At 41.9% G+C, this 17,612-nt stretch overlaps 1 protein-coding gene across 4 annotated transcripts in view; it reads right to left on the reverse strand.

The window, feature by feature from the left end:
- Positions 1 to 502: 502 nt before the first annotated feature.
- The window catches only part of pkn1a (protein kinase N1a), a 32,373-nt gene continuing 15,263 nt past the window's right edge, over positions 503 to 17,612 (reverse strand). For 2 of the 4 annotated variants that reach the window (XM_086083070.1, XM_086083069.1), the window contains 22 exons: positions 14,007 to 14,201; positions 13,108 to 13,213; positions 12,889 to 13,037; positions 12,438 to 12,558; positions 10,556 to 10,701; positions 8,929 to 9,142; positions 8,658 to 8,852; positions 7,473 to 7,582; positions 7,190 to 7,333; positions 6,319 to 6,394; positions 5,648 to 5,783; positions 5,369 to 5,453; positions 3,689 to 3,768; positions 3,462 to 3,537; positions 3,292 to 3,383; positions 2,981 to 3,157; positions 2,852 to 2,914; positions 2,668 to 2,744; positions 2,461 to 2,603; positions 2,112 to 2,219; positions 1,943 to 2,023; positions 507 to 1,511 (listed from right to left, as the gene is read on the reverse strand). In XM_086083070.1, coding sequence (XP_085939196.1) covers positions 1,308 to 1,511; positions 1,943 to 2,023; positions 2,112 to 2,219; positions 2,461 to 2,603; positions 2,668 to 2,744; positions 2,852 to 2,914; positions 2,981 to 3,157; positions 3,292 to 3,383; positions 3,462 to 3,537; positions 3,689 to 3,768; positions 5,369 to 5,453; positions 5,648 to 5,783; positions 6,319 to 6,394; positions 7,190 to 7,333; positions 7,473 to 7,582; positions 8,658 to 8,852; positions 8,929 to 9,142; positions 10,556 to 10,701; positions 12,438 to 12,558; positions 12,889 to 13,037; positions 13,108 to 13,213; positions 14,007 to 14,201 — 2,778 coding nt within the window. In that variant the 3' untranslated portion in view covers positions 507 to 1,307. Of the gene's footprint in view, positions 1,512 to 1,942; positions 2,024 to 2,111; positions 2,220 to 2,460; positions 2,604 to 2,667; positions 2,745 to 2,851; positions 2,915 to 2,980; positions 3,158 to 3,291; positions 3,384 to 3,461; positions 3,538 to 3,688; positions 3,769 to 5,368; positions 5,454 to 5,647; positions 5,784 to 6,318; positions 6,395 to 7,189; positions 7,334 to 7,472; positions 7,583 to 8,657; positions 8,853 to 8,928; positions 9,143 to 10,555; positions 10,702 to 12,437; positions 12,559 to 12,888; positions 13,038 to 13,107; positions 13,214 to 14,006; positions 14,202 to 15,461; positions 15,576 to 17,612 lie in introns of those variants that run through there. The other 2 variants (XM_086083068.1, XM_086083071.1) reach the window with 2 other exon arrangements.

The raw sequence follows: 17,612 nt of genomic DNA on the forward strand, positions 1-17,612 counted from the left end.
CAAGCACTGAAGGGTAGTTAGACAGGAAAAAGACCGGTACTGTTTTAGTAAGATATTGAAATAGCAACATGTATGAGACGACAGACATGCATAGACAGGCACAGATGTACAGTTAGACAGGAAACCCCATGCGGATAGACAAGTATTGATGAAATCGGGCAGACATTCCGATAAATAAGCATTTCTGTCGTATTGCAGGTAGACAGGTATTGTTGTACACACATACATGCAAGTAAACAAGCATGGACTGTACAGACAAACATTTAGGTTCAGGTAGACAGGTACCAATGTTCAGCTAGACATGCAGATAGACTTGTACGAACGTCCACACAGATGTGCAGTGAGACAGAAAAACAAGCAGATGGGCAGGTACAGATGTCCATTTAGACAGCCATGTAAATAAAGAGGCGCTTGATTGAAGACAAATACTCTTCATTGAGGTGTTATAAATCCAACATTAATTGTTCTACATGAGGATAAAGAATATGACTATGAATATGAGTGTACTGTTATAATGTCCGTCTTGATGTTGCTGAACCATTGGCGTCCAACTAGTATCTTAAAACAAAACGGCTAAACATGTTGCATCTCTTTCAAGTAACTTCCAAGTCGAGTCATTTGTACCTCAAGGCACCATTGTATATTTTTTTAATGACGACCACAAATATTTTATGCTGATATTTGTTGCGTGTGCTTGCTGCACTCGCTGTTTTATTGCAACCATCACACCCCGAACAGATCCAATCGTAAAACAAAAGTATGTTCAGGGTATTTGGAATATTGCAATCGTCAAAAGTCCATTTGCGCCAAATGCAGCGGTCACGTGAAAATCCGTACAGCATAAATAAAAAGACATCGACTGAGTTGACGTCAAGACAGTGGTCATATACCCTGTGGTCAACTTCCTGTCACATCTGAATGTGTCGATTCGCCGTCACCTGATTCACTCTTTTGACAGGTCATATTTTCTTCACTCTAAAAGAAAAAAAAAAAAAGGAACAGTGGAGATAACAGCTTATCTCGTCACTCTTCCTGTCGCTGTATAGAAAGAGTTGCCAACATAAAAACTTTACTGGTCCATGTGTCTGATACAAGTAAAAATGTAAGGCATCGGTAACAAGAGGCAGCTAGTCAACTTCTACGTATTTTGTCCTGCCAATAATTTATCCAATTTCCTTCAGCCAGCGCCTAGAACAGCCAACAGATGTGGAAAACTTAACTTCAGTGTTACCCACATTCATTCACAGTGTTCTAATGAAACAATCATACGGGAGGGGGGGGGGCAAAAAAACGATATTCCCGTGCCACTAGCAGACATTCGACACGTAGTCAAAGTCCAGGAAGCTGTCCTGATCCTTGCGCGTGAGAACGCGAGGCTCTCGCGGAGGCGTCAGGGCCGGCTTTTCTGCGGTGAACTCTTCGTCAAAGTTGCTGACGTCTTCCTTGTCGCCGATGGAGGGGACGAAGGGGGGAGGTACCTTCCTCTGTAGCAGTGCCTCCCAGTCCATGTTCTGAGAGAGAAAAAGGGTTGCGAAAACAGATTTGTTTATTTATCTATTGTGAGCTGCAGCGGCACAATAGTATGGAGGACCAAAACTGCCAAAACTAAAACTAAATAAGTGACTAAACAAATAATAATAATAATAATAATAATAAATGTGAACGTAAGTGAAAACACAAACGGATGTAAAAAATATAATTAAAATTTTTTTGGGGGAAAATATATAAATGGAAATAAAAACAACAATATATATATATCCCTAAATAAATTAAAGTAAAAAATAATAATAATAAAAAACAAGATTAAAAAAATAAATATAAAAATAAATGATATAAAGTCTTGCACCACCAATAACTGACATTGTTGGTTAGCCTTGGAAAAGACGTGTGCTTCACTGAGTTGTTGTTTACATTTTGTAGGCTAGAAATAGAACCTTCTTACCCTGAAGAAAGGCTGCTTCTTCACTTCCTCTGCGTCCTTCTCACCCGAGCCCAGCCGCCTCTCTGGGTTCCTCCTTAGCAGCTGTTTATGTTCACACATGCACAATGGAGGTTTATATGTGATCACCAATGAGTGGCTTTGTCACATTGCTGCGTGAGTGTATTCGCACCCGTCTCATGATACCGATTGCTTCGGTTGAGAGGAAGCGTGGGTAGCGGACTTCGTCATTTACAATGCTGTCAAACACCTCCTCTTCATCATCCCCTGGGAATGGCGACTACAAACACACACACATGATGTCATGATGATGATGTCTTAAAGATTATGAACAATCTTATTTTTTTAAAGGTCCCTCCTCCAATGTATTTTTTATAGCAATCAGAAGCAATAAATTAATCTGTATTACAAAAAAATACGATTTGGTATTCACAAATGTTTTGGTCAAAATAAAGGCAAATGAACCATGAATGAATATGGAAGACAGATTATTCATGGACTTCAATTAGACTTAGACTCACCTCTCCCACCAACATCTCATAGATGAGGACCCCCAGTCCCCACCAATCGACTGCCCTGGTATAGGATGTATCTGTCAGGACCTCGGGGGCCAAAAACTCCGGCGTCCCACAGAAAGTGCTGGTGCGGTCCCCGTAACCCATGCCTACGTGACAGAAGTAAAGCATCATGTGATTCAGATCCAACATCAGGAACCGATCAATATTCACCTTCTTTACACAGGCCAAAGTCGGCGATCTTCACGTAGCCGTCCGTGTCCAGCAGCAAGTTGTCCAGCTTCAAATCTCTACAACAGAACATGTGAGCTAAAAGTCAGATTATCATTATTCACGAAATTAAGAACTGCATTTTCTAACGTGATACAGTGAGTCATTATTTGTGGGTTCCACTCACCTGTACACAATCTTATTGTCATGCAAAAACTGAAGTCCAAGAACCACACAGGCAGCATAAAACCTGAAATTCAACAAAAGACGCATGATTACTCTCATGCACTTGAGTGCAATATTTGCAGCTACGTACACGGCTCGAGTTTCGGTGAAGACGTCGGTGTGGATGTGCATCATCAGGTCACCTCCCGCCGTGTACTCCATGACAAAACACACGTGCTCTGCAGTCTGGAAGCACGCAAACAGGTTGACCAGGAAAGGATGTTGCGACATGTTGACCGTCTCGAAGATGCGCTTCTCACACATCAGACTGGATCAGGAGGATTAGTGAGGGGGAAAAAAAGGAGACAGAAATGTGTTTTTCTCTGATGCCTGCCTGCATACCATATAAATCTGCTAATTTCTTGAAAAGTGTCAGCGAATTAGGAAGAATCATAAACACACCTTTCAACCTCATCACGCGCTATAATATCGCCTTTCTTCAGAGCTTTGATGGCAAACATGGTGCCCGTCTTCTTGTACTCGGACAACAGCACCTGTAGACGCACGTGCACAGCATTTTTTTAATTCAAATGATAGCGAGAGTTGAGGCTGAAGTCCGCAAATCGGTGTACCTTCCCAAAATGGCCTCGTCCCAACACGGCTATCAGCCTGAAATCTTGGAGAGACAGAGGGCCTTTCTTCTGCTTACTGGCGACACAACGGAAGGTTTGACACAACACTCATTTATATCCATTACTTGAAATAACACACGGAAACACAACGGATGCTTCATTACATGACTTCAGTACACGGAAGTAACCAGTCGGCGTATAACACATTCCGGCATGCAAGCGCGTACCTGCTGACAGACGGGGATCGGACATGGCACTCGGGGGTGAGGTCTGGGGGGGTAAAGGGCTCGATGATTGGCGGCCGGTCCTGGCAGGGAACGCGAGAGGAATGAAGGAGAAGAACACACGGGCGGACATAAAAAGACACGGAAACACGATGTTGTGGCGTGCGACACACAGACGTGGACTGCTGAGGCACTTTTTTAAGGCAGTGGGTTGTTTTGCAACTCCACACAAGAGGACCCGAGGCGAGATTTGAAAACCTTGAATCTCAGAGCTTGAGGCAGACATGTTAACCACGAGTTAACCGGTCTGCCCTGTAACAGCTGATTTCAATCAAAATAATGGGCTTCATTACTTATTTTTACATTACATTAATGTGTATGCTTAATCAGTGACTCAATGCTTATATACTTTTAAAGATGATGTTGCTAAGAGACAGGGATTTGACTTCACAATTAATCGATCAGTTTATTGTAAAACTACCCATGGAGTAGAGCCCGGTAACTGCAATTTTTCAATAAAACTGTTACCTGTTGTTGCTTATTCTGTCCACTGGAGGGCGCACCGACGCTATATGATATTTCTGAATTTAATCATTTTGATGTGTACATTTACAAGGCAAGGAGATGAATGCGCCTTCCTTCTGTATAGTTTCTACGGTGTCAAGATTTCAAGAGGTAGAAATGTTGGTCACATTTAAAATTATTTCTAAATCTTGACTTGACTCATTGAGCCATTTTCAGCAATAAAAAGTTATTATTTTGTCCAGAATGAATTTGATAACTTCATTATTTTTCATGTACAATTAAAACCTTTAAAAACTTCTTTTTTTTTACACTTGCTGTCGATTGAAGATGACATAATGTGCTGAGGAAGTAGGTAACGCCCAATCATGGCTCACCTGTTTTCTGGGTTTGGTCAGCAAACTAAGCCATGATTGATCGTTGCCTACTTCCTCAGCACAGGCGATGTCATCTTTAGTTGACAGCAAGTGGAAAAATTAGTTTGGTATTAATTGTACATGAAAAATAATGATGTTATCAAATTCATTTGGGACAAATTAGTAACTTTTTAATGCTGAAAATGGCTCAATGAGTCAAGTATATCTTTAACAAGCTTTTATGTAAAAGGTACTTATATATATCCACTGTGATCTGTAAAAAGTTGCACATGTGTAAATGACAAACTGATTCAAATTATAGATGACTTTCATTGAGAAATTATCAGATTGCTCAAATGATTTTAGCACATTCACCCATTGGCACATACATTCAATGAGAACTATTTGAAATTCATTATTAGTGATTATTTCGAGTTTAGGCCAAGAATATGTACAGTGGATCGGCTCACTTTAAAGTTGGAGTGAATGTGGCCTCAAGACTAAAATGAATTTGACATCCCTGGACACAGCGAAAGTGATGGCATTGTTGTCCTATAAACAGCAAACTAGTTGAGCGTTTAATAACAGTGCCTCTGCTGGTGACAGACAGTTGGTACACTTTAATAAATCAATTGCACGCATTTATGAGGACGTGAATTTGATGACTCAAGTTGCCTATTATGAGCTGTGTAAATAAGACTTTATGCTGAACAGATTTTACTGATCCCACGTTATTACATTGTGTGGATCTACCCACACCAGACACACACCTCCCCAAAATCCCCCCTCGGTCTGTCTGTCTCACCGGAGTGTGCACTTCCGCATCTCGCTTGTAATCTCCCCTTATCGGCGAGTCGCTATCCAGACTTAGCTTCTCCACGGAGATCTCCCTGAAAGCGCCCAATGAGACACAGCAGAGAGCAACACGCAGGAGACGCACAAATGAGCAGAGAGAAGACAAACACAAGAGGAAGGTTAGACGTGGGGCGGATGCTTCCAACAAAAAGAGGAAAAAAGGTTCGAGGGTTGCTGACGGGTACATGGAAGATGAGTGGCAGCCGCGTGCCAGTGCTGTACGTCTCACCCAGAATTGAGCGTCGGGTTGTGTGCGCTGGGACTGTAAGTTCCCGAGTTGTTGACGGTGGGAATGGCGTTTCGGAGAAGCCTCACCCACGTCCCGATGTCGACGTTCATTTGGCGAGCTCGAAGGAACGCCTTGCCTGGAAATAGAAACAAAGAACACACACACGGCAACATAAACTAAAGATGTGGTTCAGTTTTGGGTGTCAAATTGTGGAATGGACTTGATGTGTTGAAGATGTGTAATTCTGTGTTGGGGTTTAAGAAAAAATTGAATCGTGAAATAATTCATGCTCATAGTTTCATTGATCAAATGTAAATCCCATTGGACTATATAGGGTAGGCAATAATAAACCTGGTGCTTCAGCCCATTCCTTTTGCGGTTATTAATTGATTTGTTCAAAAAGATGTCTCTTACAATAATCGAAACTTTACAAAACAACTCTTGCATTGGACCCCTTTTCCATCATGCAAGAGTACCTAATTGAGTGTCCACTGAGTGGCATGTGACATCTGTCACATTAATAAATACTGTAAATGAAAATTGGTAACCACTGGAGGTTGGCATTAGCTAAATTAAATAAACTACTGTATGATGAGTGCCTATCTGTCATCACCAATCGAGCAAACTATTCAATTCAAAGAGATAGATGATTAGATAACAGATGTTATCACCGTGCTGCTTGGAGAAGACTTTCTTCTGTCTTTGTAGGCGAGGGGCTCGCTCAATAACCGGGTTGAAGAATGTCACCTGGAAAGCGAGCACAATGAGAAACGCAGGTGTATGTGACTGATGCGGCATTTTACATGTGTGCATCTGGCTTTCATTCTAGTCAAAAAACAAAAATATCTAGTAAATGTTTGCTTTAGTGGTTACTTCAACATTTTGGCGAGCGCCTCTCGTTGCAGTGTGGAAAGCCCAGCCGGATATATTCTAGCCACTGGAGGCTTAAAGCAGATATATTTTTAAATAGTGAGGATTTTTTGGCAAAAATAAATAAAAAATAAGTAGCTGGGCACAGTTTCAGAATTACAGAGTGAATTTGGCAGGATCTGTGTGGTGTGTCAAATTTAAAAGACATTTTATTTTCACTTACAGGGATTTTAAAGGGGAAGTCCACCTTAAACATTTTTGATAATTACATGTTATATGTGACCTCACTAGTCTAAACATGACATTCTGATCAATATTACATTTGGCGGCCATTTTGCCACTTACTGTCGACTGAAGATGACATCACAGTTGGTCAGGGCTCAGGCAACGACCAATCACAGCTCACCTGTTTTATGAAGCTGAGCTGCGATTGCTTGTTACCTGAGACCTGAGCAACTGTGATGTCATTTTCACTCGACAGCAAGCGGCAAAATGGCCGCCTTCTGGTATTGATAAAAACGGCTGGATTTTGCTGCTTAACTCATATTTTACGAACGCAATATTAACCAAAATGCCATATTTAGACTAGTGGGGCTGCATAGAACATATTGACAAGAATTTTTGGGGGGTTGACTTCCCCTTTCAGTTGAATGCATCATGTTTGTGTGGTACCTCAGCTAATAGCAGGCCTTGAGGTTCCAGCTCGAGCTGAACCGTGTGCTTCTGGTTGTCCAGGAACTCTTCCAGCTTCAGGTACTTCACAGCACACAGTGAGCGGTAGTCCTTCCAGTACACAGCAATCTCCATCTCCCTTGACTACAAAATGCAAATAAATCGCATACAGTTTTAAAATCATGAAATTACGGCTGCCAAATATCTCCATCAGCCTAAATTGGTCGGGCCCTAATAATTGGTATGTTAAACTACAATATATGAATACTTTTGTGTGACTGACCCTCTCCAGCTCCACAGTGAAGGTCTGGTCCCACGCCTGCTCCCCGACAGTCTTCCACGCTGTTTGACCCACCACTGTGTTATCCAGCTTGAGCACGGCGCTAACCTCGGCTGCACAGACACGGACAGCAGACTTAGTAACAGGTCGGTGACATGACTACATATGATGCTGAACACGATAACCGCACAAGTATTAGCACATCTCGCGTATTCTGCCTTTTTTATTATTATCATTGGGTCACTTGATTCATGCTATTGAGGTTCACAGACTGGAAAAAACAATACACTGCTAATTGCTAACAAATCTCAATTTGTTGGATGTATTGCACCTCTTTTTATGCAAAAATGTCAAATGGCTGTTATTTTGCATATATGTGCAGAATACTAAAAAATGATGATGATGGAAGTGTCTGTGGAAAGAAAAGTGTTACGAAACCTCTGATGTGAGAACACTGGCAACCTAAAGTGAGGATTTCCTGTCTCACAATCATAGACCGGAAATTAATGTTGCCCGGTTGCAACGTCTAGTATTCGTGAACTTGATATATTATGACCAGCTTTAGTGGCAATGTGCAGGGACAGGCGTTTACCGTTTTTCATATTACAAAGCTACCGTGACAATATTTAAATACAATTTGTGGTGGTTTTTGGATGCCGGAATAGATGAATGGAATTTTAATTCATTTCAATATGATCTATGAATAGAGTTTGTGATGAGCTCGGTCATGGAACCAATTAAACTATTAAGTCATGCCCGGACACAATGTTTCATGAGAGATCATCAGGGGTGATGTGGGAAATGATTTATCTAAAAATGGCTTCTTCTTTTTTTTTTTTTGTTGCAAACAGCGACAAACAGAGCTATGCCAGCGATGTATAGTGAAAAGCAGAACAATTAAATGCTTTTACAATAGATGGCAGAAGATACTTATTATTTTAATTTTTCCCCCGTAAAATAAATAAATAAAATAAAAAAGACGAGAGAAGGTACAATGTTTGTGCGTGTGTGTATGAGACCCAGAATTGACACGGAGTATGTCAATTTTTCAAAATAAATTAAGACAAGATCATCATCATTTTGGTACTATTCAGGTAATCGAATGTAAAATGGATGTCTTGTCTTAGTAAAGGTCATCGGGAAACATTTCACATAGAGACTTCGCACAAACTGTTATATTGTACTTACACGAGAGCTCCTCTGTCTTGCTCGGCGTCTTCCCGCTGACTGAACCAGTCCGGCCGTAGAGTCCCTTGTTACCCCTCATGAAAGATCGTGTATCTCCGGGGCTATAACAGGGCAACATGACAGCAGTCCCCTTATTGCGCCCAGGGACCACCTCCAACAACCCCACGCAGCCCAGCAGCTGCACCTGCAAAGTACCTGAGCACACAGTCCAACCCGTTTTAAAAGTAAGATCTTGCTACTGGTAGGATGGAGTTTTATGATGGTCGTTTACCAGTGAGAGGCGAGGGCTTGTTGAGGGTGTTGTACTGGTTGTGTACGTAGGGGGCGCCGTGGCGAGAGCTGAAGGCCGGTGAGGAGGACAGAACCAACTCCTCTTTGATGACGTTGGCCTTGGGGTGGTCCTCAGGCAGCTCGGCCAGACGGTGGTCCAGAGAATCCCTGAGCAGGTCCAAGCGCTGAGAGGCCTCGCTGAGGCGAGACTGTGCCTGTGCACACAGGAGACCGCAAGGCATGTTGGGTGAATATTCTGAATTTTTTTTACTTTTTAGTTGGAATTTACTGCAAAACTGAACACACAACAACAGAAATTGCACACCTTGTGTATGTAAATACAACACACGGTTCTGTTTTGGAAATATCGCCATCATATTGCTAGAAGTCCATGGAAAACTCCATTGACAGGCTAGCATAAATTAGCATGAGAAGTTACAGGAGGGATTTACTTTCAAATAACGAACACATACAGACAGGTAATATGACAATATTCACAGGCATATAAACCAATCTGTGAAAATCAAGTTATATTATTATATTTAAAGCATCAATTTCTTCCTCTACTCTTTAATTTATCACCATGCAAGCACCACACCACAATGCCCCTAAGAGGCCAAGGTGTGCACAAAAGAAACACCAAGTATTTCTCTATTGCTATTATTTTAACTCATTCACTCCCAGCCATTTTCACTGAAGCAACCCCCTTCGCTCCCGGTTGTTTTACTGGATTTTGCAAGGCCCACAGAATATTGCTATATAGTGTTGTATTGCTATAAAAACATGGAACCTACCAAAGAAAGAATAGAGTCTCTTCTTTCATTGGGGGGCAAATGTATATTTCTATCTGTTTCCTTTTTGCAGCAATTAGCATTAGAATTTTGCTCCGTTTCATCATTATTCAAAAATCTATTTAGAACTGTGGGGAAATTTGCTGGTTTGCAACATGGCCCTGGTTGATTTCTTATACTCTGCTGCCACCTGCTGGCCGTTTTTTGTAATTACTACCATTGCTTCACTGCAGTTCAGAGGCTGCATCAAAGCCTTCTGTATGCAACAAAAACAGAAATGTATAAATACGTCTTTGGGACAATTAAAGCATTTAAAATAGAACACATTTATACGTTTTGGAGAGCAAATTAGTTAATAGATTATTATTTTATTTGTTGATCATTTATTTTGTGGTTGTTTTTTTAAGTTATTGTATATTTAAAGTTTACTTTTGGTAGTTGAATAAATGCTAAGTTTTCAAATCAATGAATGAAGCCTTATTAATCTTAATTACAAATGTTCAATATCAATGAAAATAATGGTGACTATAATTTTTTCCCCATAATTGCCTAGCCCAAGACAAGACCGAGGGTGGCAAGAAAACAAAGCGGTGGGGAATGTGGAGTATAACATTGTAATATTTTATTATTTCTAGAGGGGTATTACGCTCAAATGCCAAAAATCTACTACTGTGCTGCAGTACATGAGGGAAATTATAAAAAAAAGAAAGAAAATTGAACCACAGTCAATATAACCTATGCTAACACAGTAGTTAAGTCAGACTTGCATTACATTTACATTTTTGGCCATAAATAAAGATTTCTACTTTAGAGGCCATGTAAAAACACCAATCTTACCTCCGAAAGGGCTTTCTTGTCCTGAACTTTACTGGCCCCCAGAAGCCTTAGCACGTTTTTGGCCCCCTCAGCAATAGCATGTTCCACCCTGTAGTGATGCCTCAGCTCCTCGATGCGCAGCTCCAACCCACACATGTCGTGGTTACCTGCAATGACGTCAGAGACATCCCGTTACACTTACAATCCGGTCCATTTGATTGAGATTATGTCTAGTCTGGCCACAGTTAATGCTGAGGCAGCATTGCCCTAGTTTGCTTGTTCGATAACAATTTAAACGAGAAGCACCCACCCAGGGCCATGCTAAGTGATAACATCTATAATAAGTGTCACAGATTAAGCACACAGAAGAGAAAAACCCCGAGCAGAGTTTGCAATGTGGTAACTACACGCTTGCCATTCACCATAGCAATCACATCCTTCAATCAATAATTAACGCATCGCTCTTTGAAGCCAGATTTGAACTTTATACATCTGAGTAGTCATCTTAGACGTGGCCTCTCAAAGTGGGCAACGTGTTCCAGTGAGGTAGAAGATGAAGAGGATAAGATAAACACAACCCGAAACAATTGACTTCAACCAGCTGTTGAATGTAGATACGAAAATAACAGTGTTAAAAATGTCTATGATTTGTGAGCGGTTGAAAATACCGTAGGGAAAACGTGAGGGCAACAGGAGGGTTACTATGAGCGGTGGGAGTGGAGGTGGCTTATGGGTGCTTTATCTCCTAATAAGGTGTTCTGCCTTGAGCATAGACTCCGCTAGATGACCCCTCCAGGGGGTGTGGTGCCTGGAGACTGTCTGTGTACACAAGACACACAACCCACTCCCCTGTGTGTCTGCATGTGTGTATGCTTTAAAGGAACCAGAATAACTCGAGACCGTCTATGTGGGAGCACAGGGTGGAAGAAAAATGGGAGCTCTGACGTCAGAAGGCTCATGATTCTGGATAACTACATCATATTAAGAGAGAAAATCTGCTTGTTAACAAGACATGAAAGAAAATGTATGATTTTCCACATGATGGAGAGGATGTTGTATAATAAATTGCATTAAGCAATAATACGCAATTTCCCTTTGAAATAACAACTTCACAATTATTTGAATTCTACACTGGCTTGTATGAAGGAAAGGAGCATTTCCCTTATTCACGTCAGGTCTGTAGGGGGCGCACTGGAGCAAAAAACACTGAAAAGAACCAACAATATGGACACAAGTATTGGGTCACATTTCATGCCTCAATTAATGCATGGATGGATGGATGCTAGCAACGTCATGGAAATGTTGTTTTTATTTAATTTTTTTCAAGAATGCCCTTTTCAGTTTCCACAGTCCATAAAGGAATACTTGGATGAGTGTGAACAGGAAGAAGCCCATCAATACCTTTAGGATGAACTAAAACAGAGACTGTGAACCACAAGGACCCCCTCTTAGGTCTAACGTCACCTCATAACCCCTGAACATCTTGTAGAAAAGTTTTGACAGAAGAATTAAAGCTGGTTTAAATGCAATAGAAAGCTTATCCATATTTTGTTCCCTGTTTTCAATTCCTGTAGGCGATCCTAGGTCGACCGCCACATCAAAGTCATTAATTTGCCATTTTCATCCCATTAGCGGGCTCGGTATTGTCCACAGCACGTATTGCCTGACACAAAGTCACTTGGCCTGAAATGGCATTGATCCCTCCCATCAGGGGACATCAAGTACAAAACCTCTGAACTAGCTACATCGAACACATGTTAGCGTACATTCTCTGTTCCCCTTGTCTAATAGCTTCGTCTTCATCCAACTCCTCCGCAAGGTTTTGTGGTAGTCGCTTGAACATTTTTGTGTACTCCTATTCGCTACCAATCAAGCATCCATGGCAGAGGTAACCTGCGCCTACCCTGTGTGTCGTCATTGTGCTCGGTGGCCTGCACGGCTTTGCGGATTTGCATGCGGATGATGTCGATTTTGGTTTTACTGTCCTGCAGCATCTGCTGGGCCGTCTGCAGCATCTTCTTGTCCTGATGGCGCAACCAGAAAGGTCAAACAAAATCGACATACCTTGACATTGAATCGTTCCTGCTCTCAGTAAAATAGAGGTTACAGAATCAGGGTGTCAAATGTGGTGAGAGTGTGAGAGGATAGCGGTTCTGTGCATTGTCTGATAGCGATTACTATTCCAGTGTATGAGTCAGCGGGTTGCAAGGTTGTGAACCAAGAAGGTGAACTTCAGTATGAACCAATTGGGGGAGGTGTTGTAGTTTCTGTTGCAGCTTATTTGTGGGAGAGATAATTTTTTTGTGTACCTACATCCACAGTACATGATGACTGAACAATATTTAGCAAAGAACCTTGGTGGATCCATTGGCGTAGATGGGGATCATGTTCTCGACTCCTTGCTTGACTTTGAGCTCAATGTTGAGCTGCCTCTCCAGGGCAGCGATGCGTTCCTTGTGGACTGATGTCCTGCTCTCCGCCCCAGGAGACTGAGGACATTCATCTGGGACAAGAGAAAGGTTGGAAATGATGCACGACAGAAAGAAAGCGGAGTATTCATGCAAACGGCCTACCTTTATTCTCATCTCCTCCTTTCACCACAATGTGAGCGTCTAGTTCTTGGAGCTGGGCGTGAAGGTTATCGAGCCTGCGATTAGAGCTTCTGAGCTGGCTGTCCACCTGTAGAATGCAACCAAGACCTGTTTCAGTTATGTCACAACTTTCTTGAAACAAATGTGTTCAGGGAAATGCCTGGCCTCACAGGGTTGGAATCTGTCTCTCTATCTGGACTACAAGCATTTTTCATTCCAGCAGTGGTAATGACCACATTTCCTCAGTGTTTGTACCTCAAATAGACTCGATGTCACAAATAGAACGCGCGTCATTCTCTAAATTTGTGTTTGGTAACGTGTCACTTATGGGTGTATTGCACTATGGTCAGTGTTAAAAATTTAACTACTCTAGTAAATGGTACTTCATTTATGTAGTGTTTTTCCTCCTAACCAGGCCCTCAAAGCGCTTTTTGACTACTGATGACACGGTATGAGGAGTAACTTGGGGGTTCAGTATCTTGCTCACGGATGCTTTGACAAAGTCACACTGGCCTAGGATCGAACCCACGAGGCGACCACTCTACCACTGAGACACTATGACCCAACAACAACAACTAGATGTATCGCTTTTGAAATGTCGACAGCACGCTGAAAATTTGGAATTTTTCTCCTTCACCTGAAATGATGGTGTGGTCAATTTAACACTCAAGGTAAGTGCTATTCAGGTTACACCCAACATCCACCCCAACACTCAAGGAAATGTACTCTGACAGTGTAACTTTTTATCCTAAAAGTGTTAAAATAATACAATTTGTTTGAACACTGGAAATTTAAAACTGACCGATTTGCTGTGTGTATACCACAAAAAAAGTCAGAATTTTCACGAAGATGACTTTTGGGCTCACGGTGAGAGATCTAACCTGTTGAGCATTCCTCTTGTCCGTGGTGGCCCTGCGCAGGTTCTCGGCTCCTTCCTTAATCTTCAACTCCTTGCGAATCTCCCGGCGAATCCTCTCTCGCTGCTCGTCCAGGAGCTGCTGCACGCTAGAGTCCGAGAAGTCTGAGTTCTGGTCCAGACCCAGCTGCTCCAGTACCGACAGCCCACCCGGATCACTCTGGAGGGAAGGAGAGCAGAAATGTAAATGAAAGTACGATCATAAAAATAAAACAAGATGACATTTGCTCCCACTTTGGTAACGTGAGGTGTCGATGGTGAGCTGGCCAGAAGAGGAAAAGATGGTGGGCAGGATACAGCGATGTGTAATGGAAGGAGATGGAAAGGGAGAGATAATGATGGGGATTTTAGAGGAAAAGATGACAAATGAAAAGTCAAGAGAAAAGGAATGCAGATAAGTAGAACCACTCAGTCTGCGTTTAAAGCCAAAATATCAATTAAACGGTGGTGTTTTTTTGCTCCTGGACTATAACCATTGTGGTAATATTTTTTTTCTCCGACAACGACGTAATAAGTTAAATAAGCCAAATCGTTGAGCGTCAACTGTATTTCCTGAAATAGTCGCCTCCGCTCTACTGGCTACATTATCCACACAAAATAATAAACACCTTCCCTCAAATCGTTGCCTTGCCTTTGCCCCGAGAGAGAAAAACCCTTATTATCTTTTAAATGATAAATAGCAAAAAAACTGAACTTATATAGCGCTTTCTACACTGTTACATTGCTAATAGCAATATGTCAACCAAGTGGTGCAGTTCGGTCCGGTACGCTACACCCTGATTTGGTATTCACCGTGTGTAGGTAACTTAAAGGAACTGATAATGAAAAGATACACAAATGTAAAGAAAGCAACTACGCATAATATTCCCACTGTATGACTTGAAAAGCAATAATTCAACAAACTGTTCTACTCATACCCACAAATAGACACCTGGAGTTAAATAAATAACCATTATAGAAGGAAACGTGGTATGCTAAAAACTAACTAACATTGTCTCCTAGGTTTGTGCAAGCACATCACGCAACTCTTAACATACAAATCAGCGCTGATGCTATGCTAATGCTAATGGTAACACACTATTAGAGGTATCCTGGCTGGTGATCAGACATGTCAATTAAAGATGTGACTCACTTCCATCACTATTATTTGGAACTGCTTTCTATGACCATATGATCGTAAAGATCGCATCTTACGTTGTCTACATGACCAGACGAGCTACGATCGTCTTGTGAAAAATGTCACAAAACAATCCCTGTGAACAAGCGACGCTTGTTCATGTTCAAAGTCCCAACTGCACTATGTCTGCTCGTACCCAGACACTCCATCAGGAACACCCCGAGCATTAATCACAGCGAGTCCTAACACTATTTGCCATTACAGGAACACACAAAGCAAACAAACAAGCTGACAAAACATCACCTCCGAGCTGTCCTCATCATCCTCGTCGCCATGCCAACACATAGTTTGCTCAGGTTTGATGATCCGAAAACCACATAAGAACACAAGCCTACTTCGGTGCCGTCCTGAGCCCAAATGTGGACAAAATACGGCTTGTTTGGAGGTTGGGAAACCCGATAAAAAGAGATAAAGAGAGGGAGAGTTAAGTGAGAGGGGAGGGGTCACGGCTTCTGAAGAGGATATCCGTCCCAACACCAAGCGGCTCAGGCCTTTCCTGTTTCCTCTGCAAACTTCGCCGCCGCTGTCAGCAGAGAGAGAGAAAAGGGCGACGGACACTCCATACATCAAGAACATTTCCTCCCTGTCCAAGGTTTTCGTAAATCATTTTGGAGATCCCTCGCACTGAGGTCGTGGGATGTCAACACTTGCATCTGAAATTTGTCTATATCGGGCATCCTTTTTTTTTCCTTTGATACAATCTTGAGAGTAGAAAAAAGGGAAGGATGTGTTTTCCAAGTATTGGATCGACGCCAGAGAGTAAAGTTGGGATGAATGCTTGCAGCCCGTCACATTTATTAACCCCTGCAGAAGGTCGGATTCATAGAGACACCCACAGTGGATACCCATGAATAATCGAGTTGAGTAATTGTCGCCACTGGGTCCACTTTATCTAACATCTTAGGCCATGCCCACACAAGCACAGATCATCTGAGATTGATCGGCAATCATATACTGTGTTGTCCATCCGAAGCAGCTGTCACTGACTGGTAGTAGTCCTCCCAAATCCGCTGTGATTGGCTGGCAGAATTTGGTCAATTCTTTGTCTCATTACATACATCGATTTTACACATACTTGGTTAATGGTCTTTCACTTGCGTAGCGCTTTTCCACCTACTGTATTAAGGCACTCAAAGCGCTTCACGCTGACTTCGCATTCACCTACTATTCAGGAGCAACTGGGGGTTCAGTATCTTGCTCAAGGACACTTCGACATGATCACAAACCCACAACCTTTGGTTTGGGAGACAACCACTCTACCACTGAGCCATGCCGCCCCCCTACTTGCGTGTATATTTAGCATACCTGTATTTACTGTGTGTGTCAGACTATGTGTACAGTAACTGTAATCTAATATGCCCTAAGACTTAACAGAATACACAGTATGATACGAAATTGAGTAAGAAAATAACTCAGTAAAAAAATGCAGCTCAGCATCAGTGTCACATTTTTGTTGTGTTCATTGAGCTTTTGTCTTTTGTTCACAAGAGTATCAATGATAACAGAACAATACAGATCAAAGAGGGAATTTTCACAACAAACAGATCTTACGATATTCAAAGATAAGGTTCGATACATGGTTTTAACTTCTAACTTCCTTGTATAACTAATTTACAATGATAAAACGAATTGTACCACATTTAAAGGTTTCAGTCCTGCAATGGATTAACTCTATTACCATTACCATTATATTTCTATGGGATAAAATGACTTCAACAAACAAACAGGTGAAGCAGCTTCCAGAAATGGAATAACAGGAGGTACACCGTGACCTGCATGATGTCATAACATCACAAAATGGTTTTTACAAAACAAAAAAATCCCTGGCTCAAATTTTCAACTTACAGTATACTTTAACTTTACAAGCAATGGAAAGAAGAGATGTCAGCTCCTTCACCCTCAGGTTGTCGACCCGGTGTTCCCTTACCAAAACGGTGACAGCTCACGGCATAAATGACTCAGCCTGGGCTGCTTGTTGAACGAAAGGAACGTTGGGCAAAGGAGCACCGAGCTAATTCCACTCGACAGTTTGAGCAGCGAGGAACGAAGCCTGAGGCTGAACTGAAAAAGATGATGATGGGAAAAGTGAAGTTAGATGTGTGTGAAATAGCGTGTCACTGTGGGGCCTGTTCCTTATGCGTGATCACAACCATTCACTTAAGACATGGTACATGCTAAGACCAGGAAAGGAACTGTTGTAGGAGTACAGCAAGGCTACTGAGCTCCACCCAATTCTGTGTTATTACAGAGGGTGTGTGCCCAGTGCTCCAAATACTGAAATTCAGTGGAAGCTGAACAATATTGAAAATACATCTGCAAGAGGCAAGGGAATGATTCATCAATCGTTGTAGTGGATTGAGGTCACGGACGATGTAATGGTTCGCTCGGCAGACT

The sequence above is a fragment of the Leptonotus elevatus genome, chromosome 8, assembly GCF_054856555.1.
Source record: "Leptonotus elevatus isolate MCC_2025b chromosome 8, RoL_Lele_1.0, whole genome shotgun sequence".
Taxonomy (NCBI): Eukaryota; Metazoa; Chordata; class Actinopteri; order Syngnathiformes; family Syngnathidae; genus Leptonotus; species Leptonotus elevatus.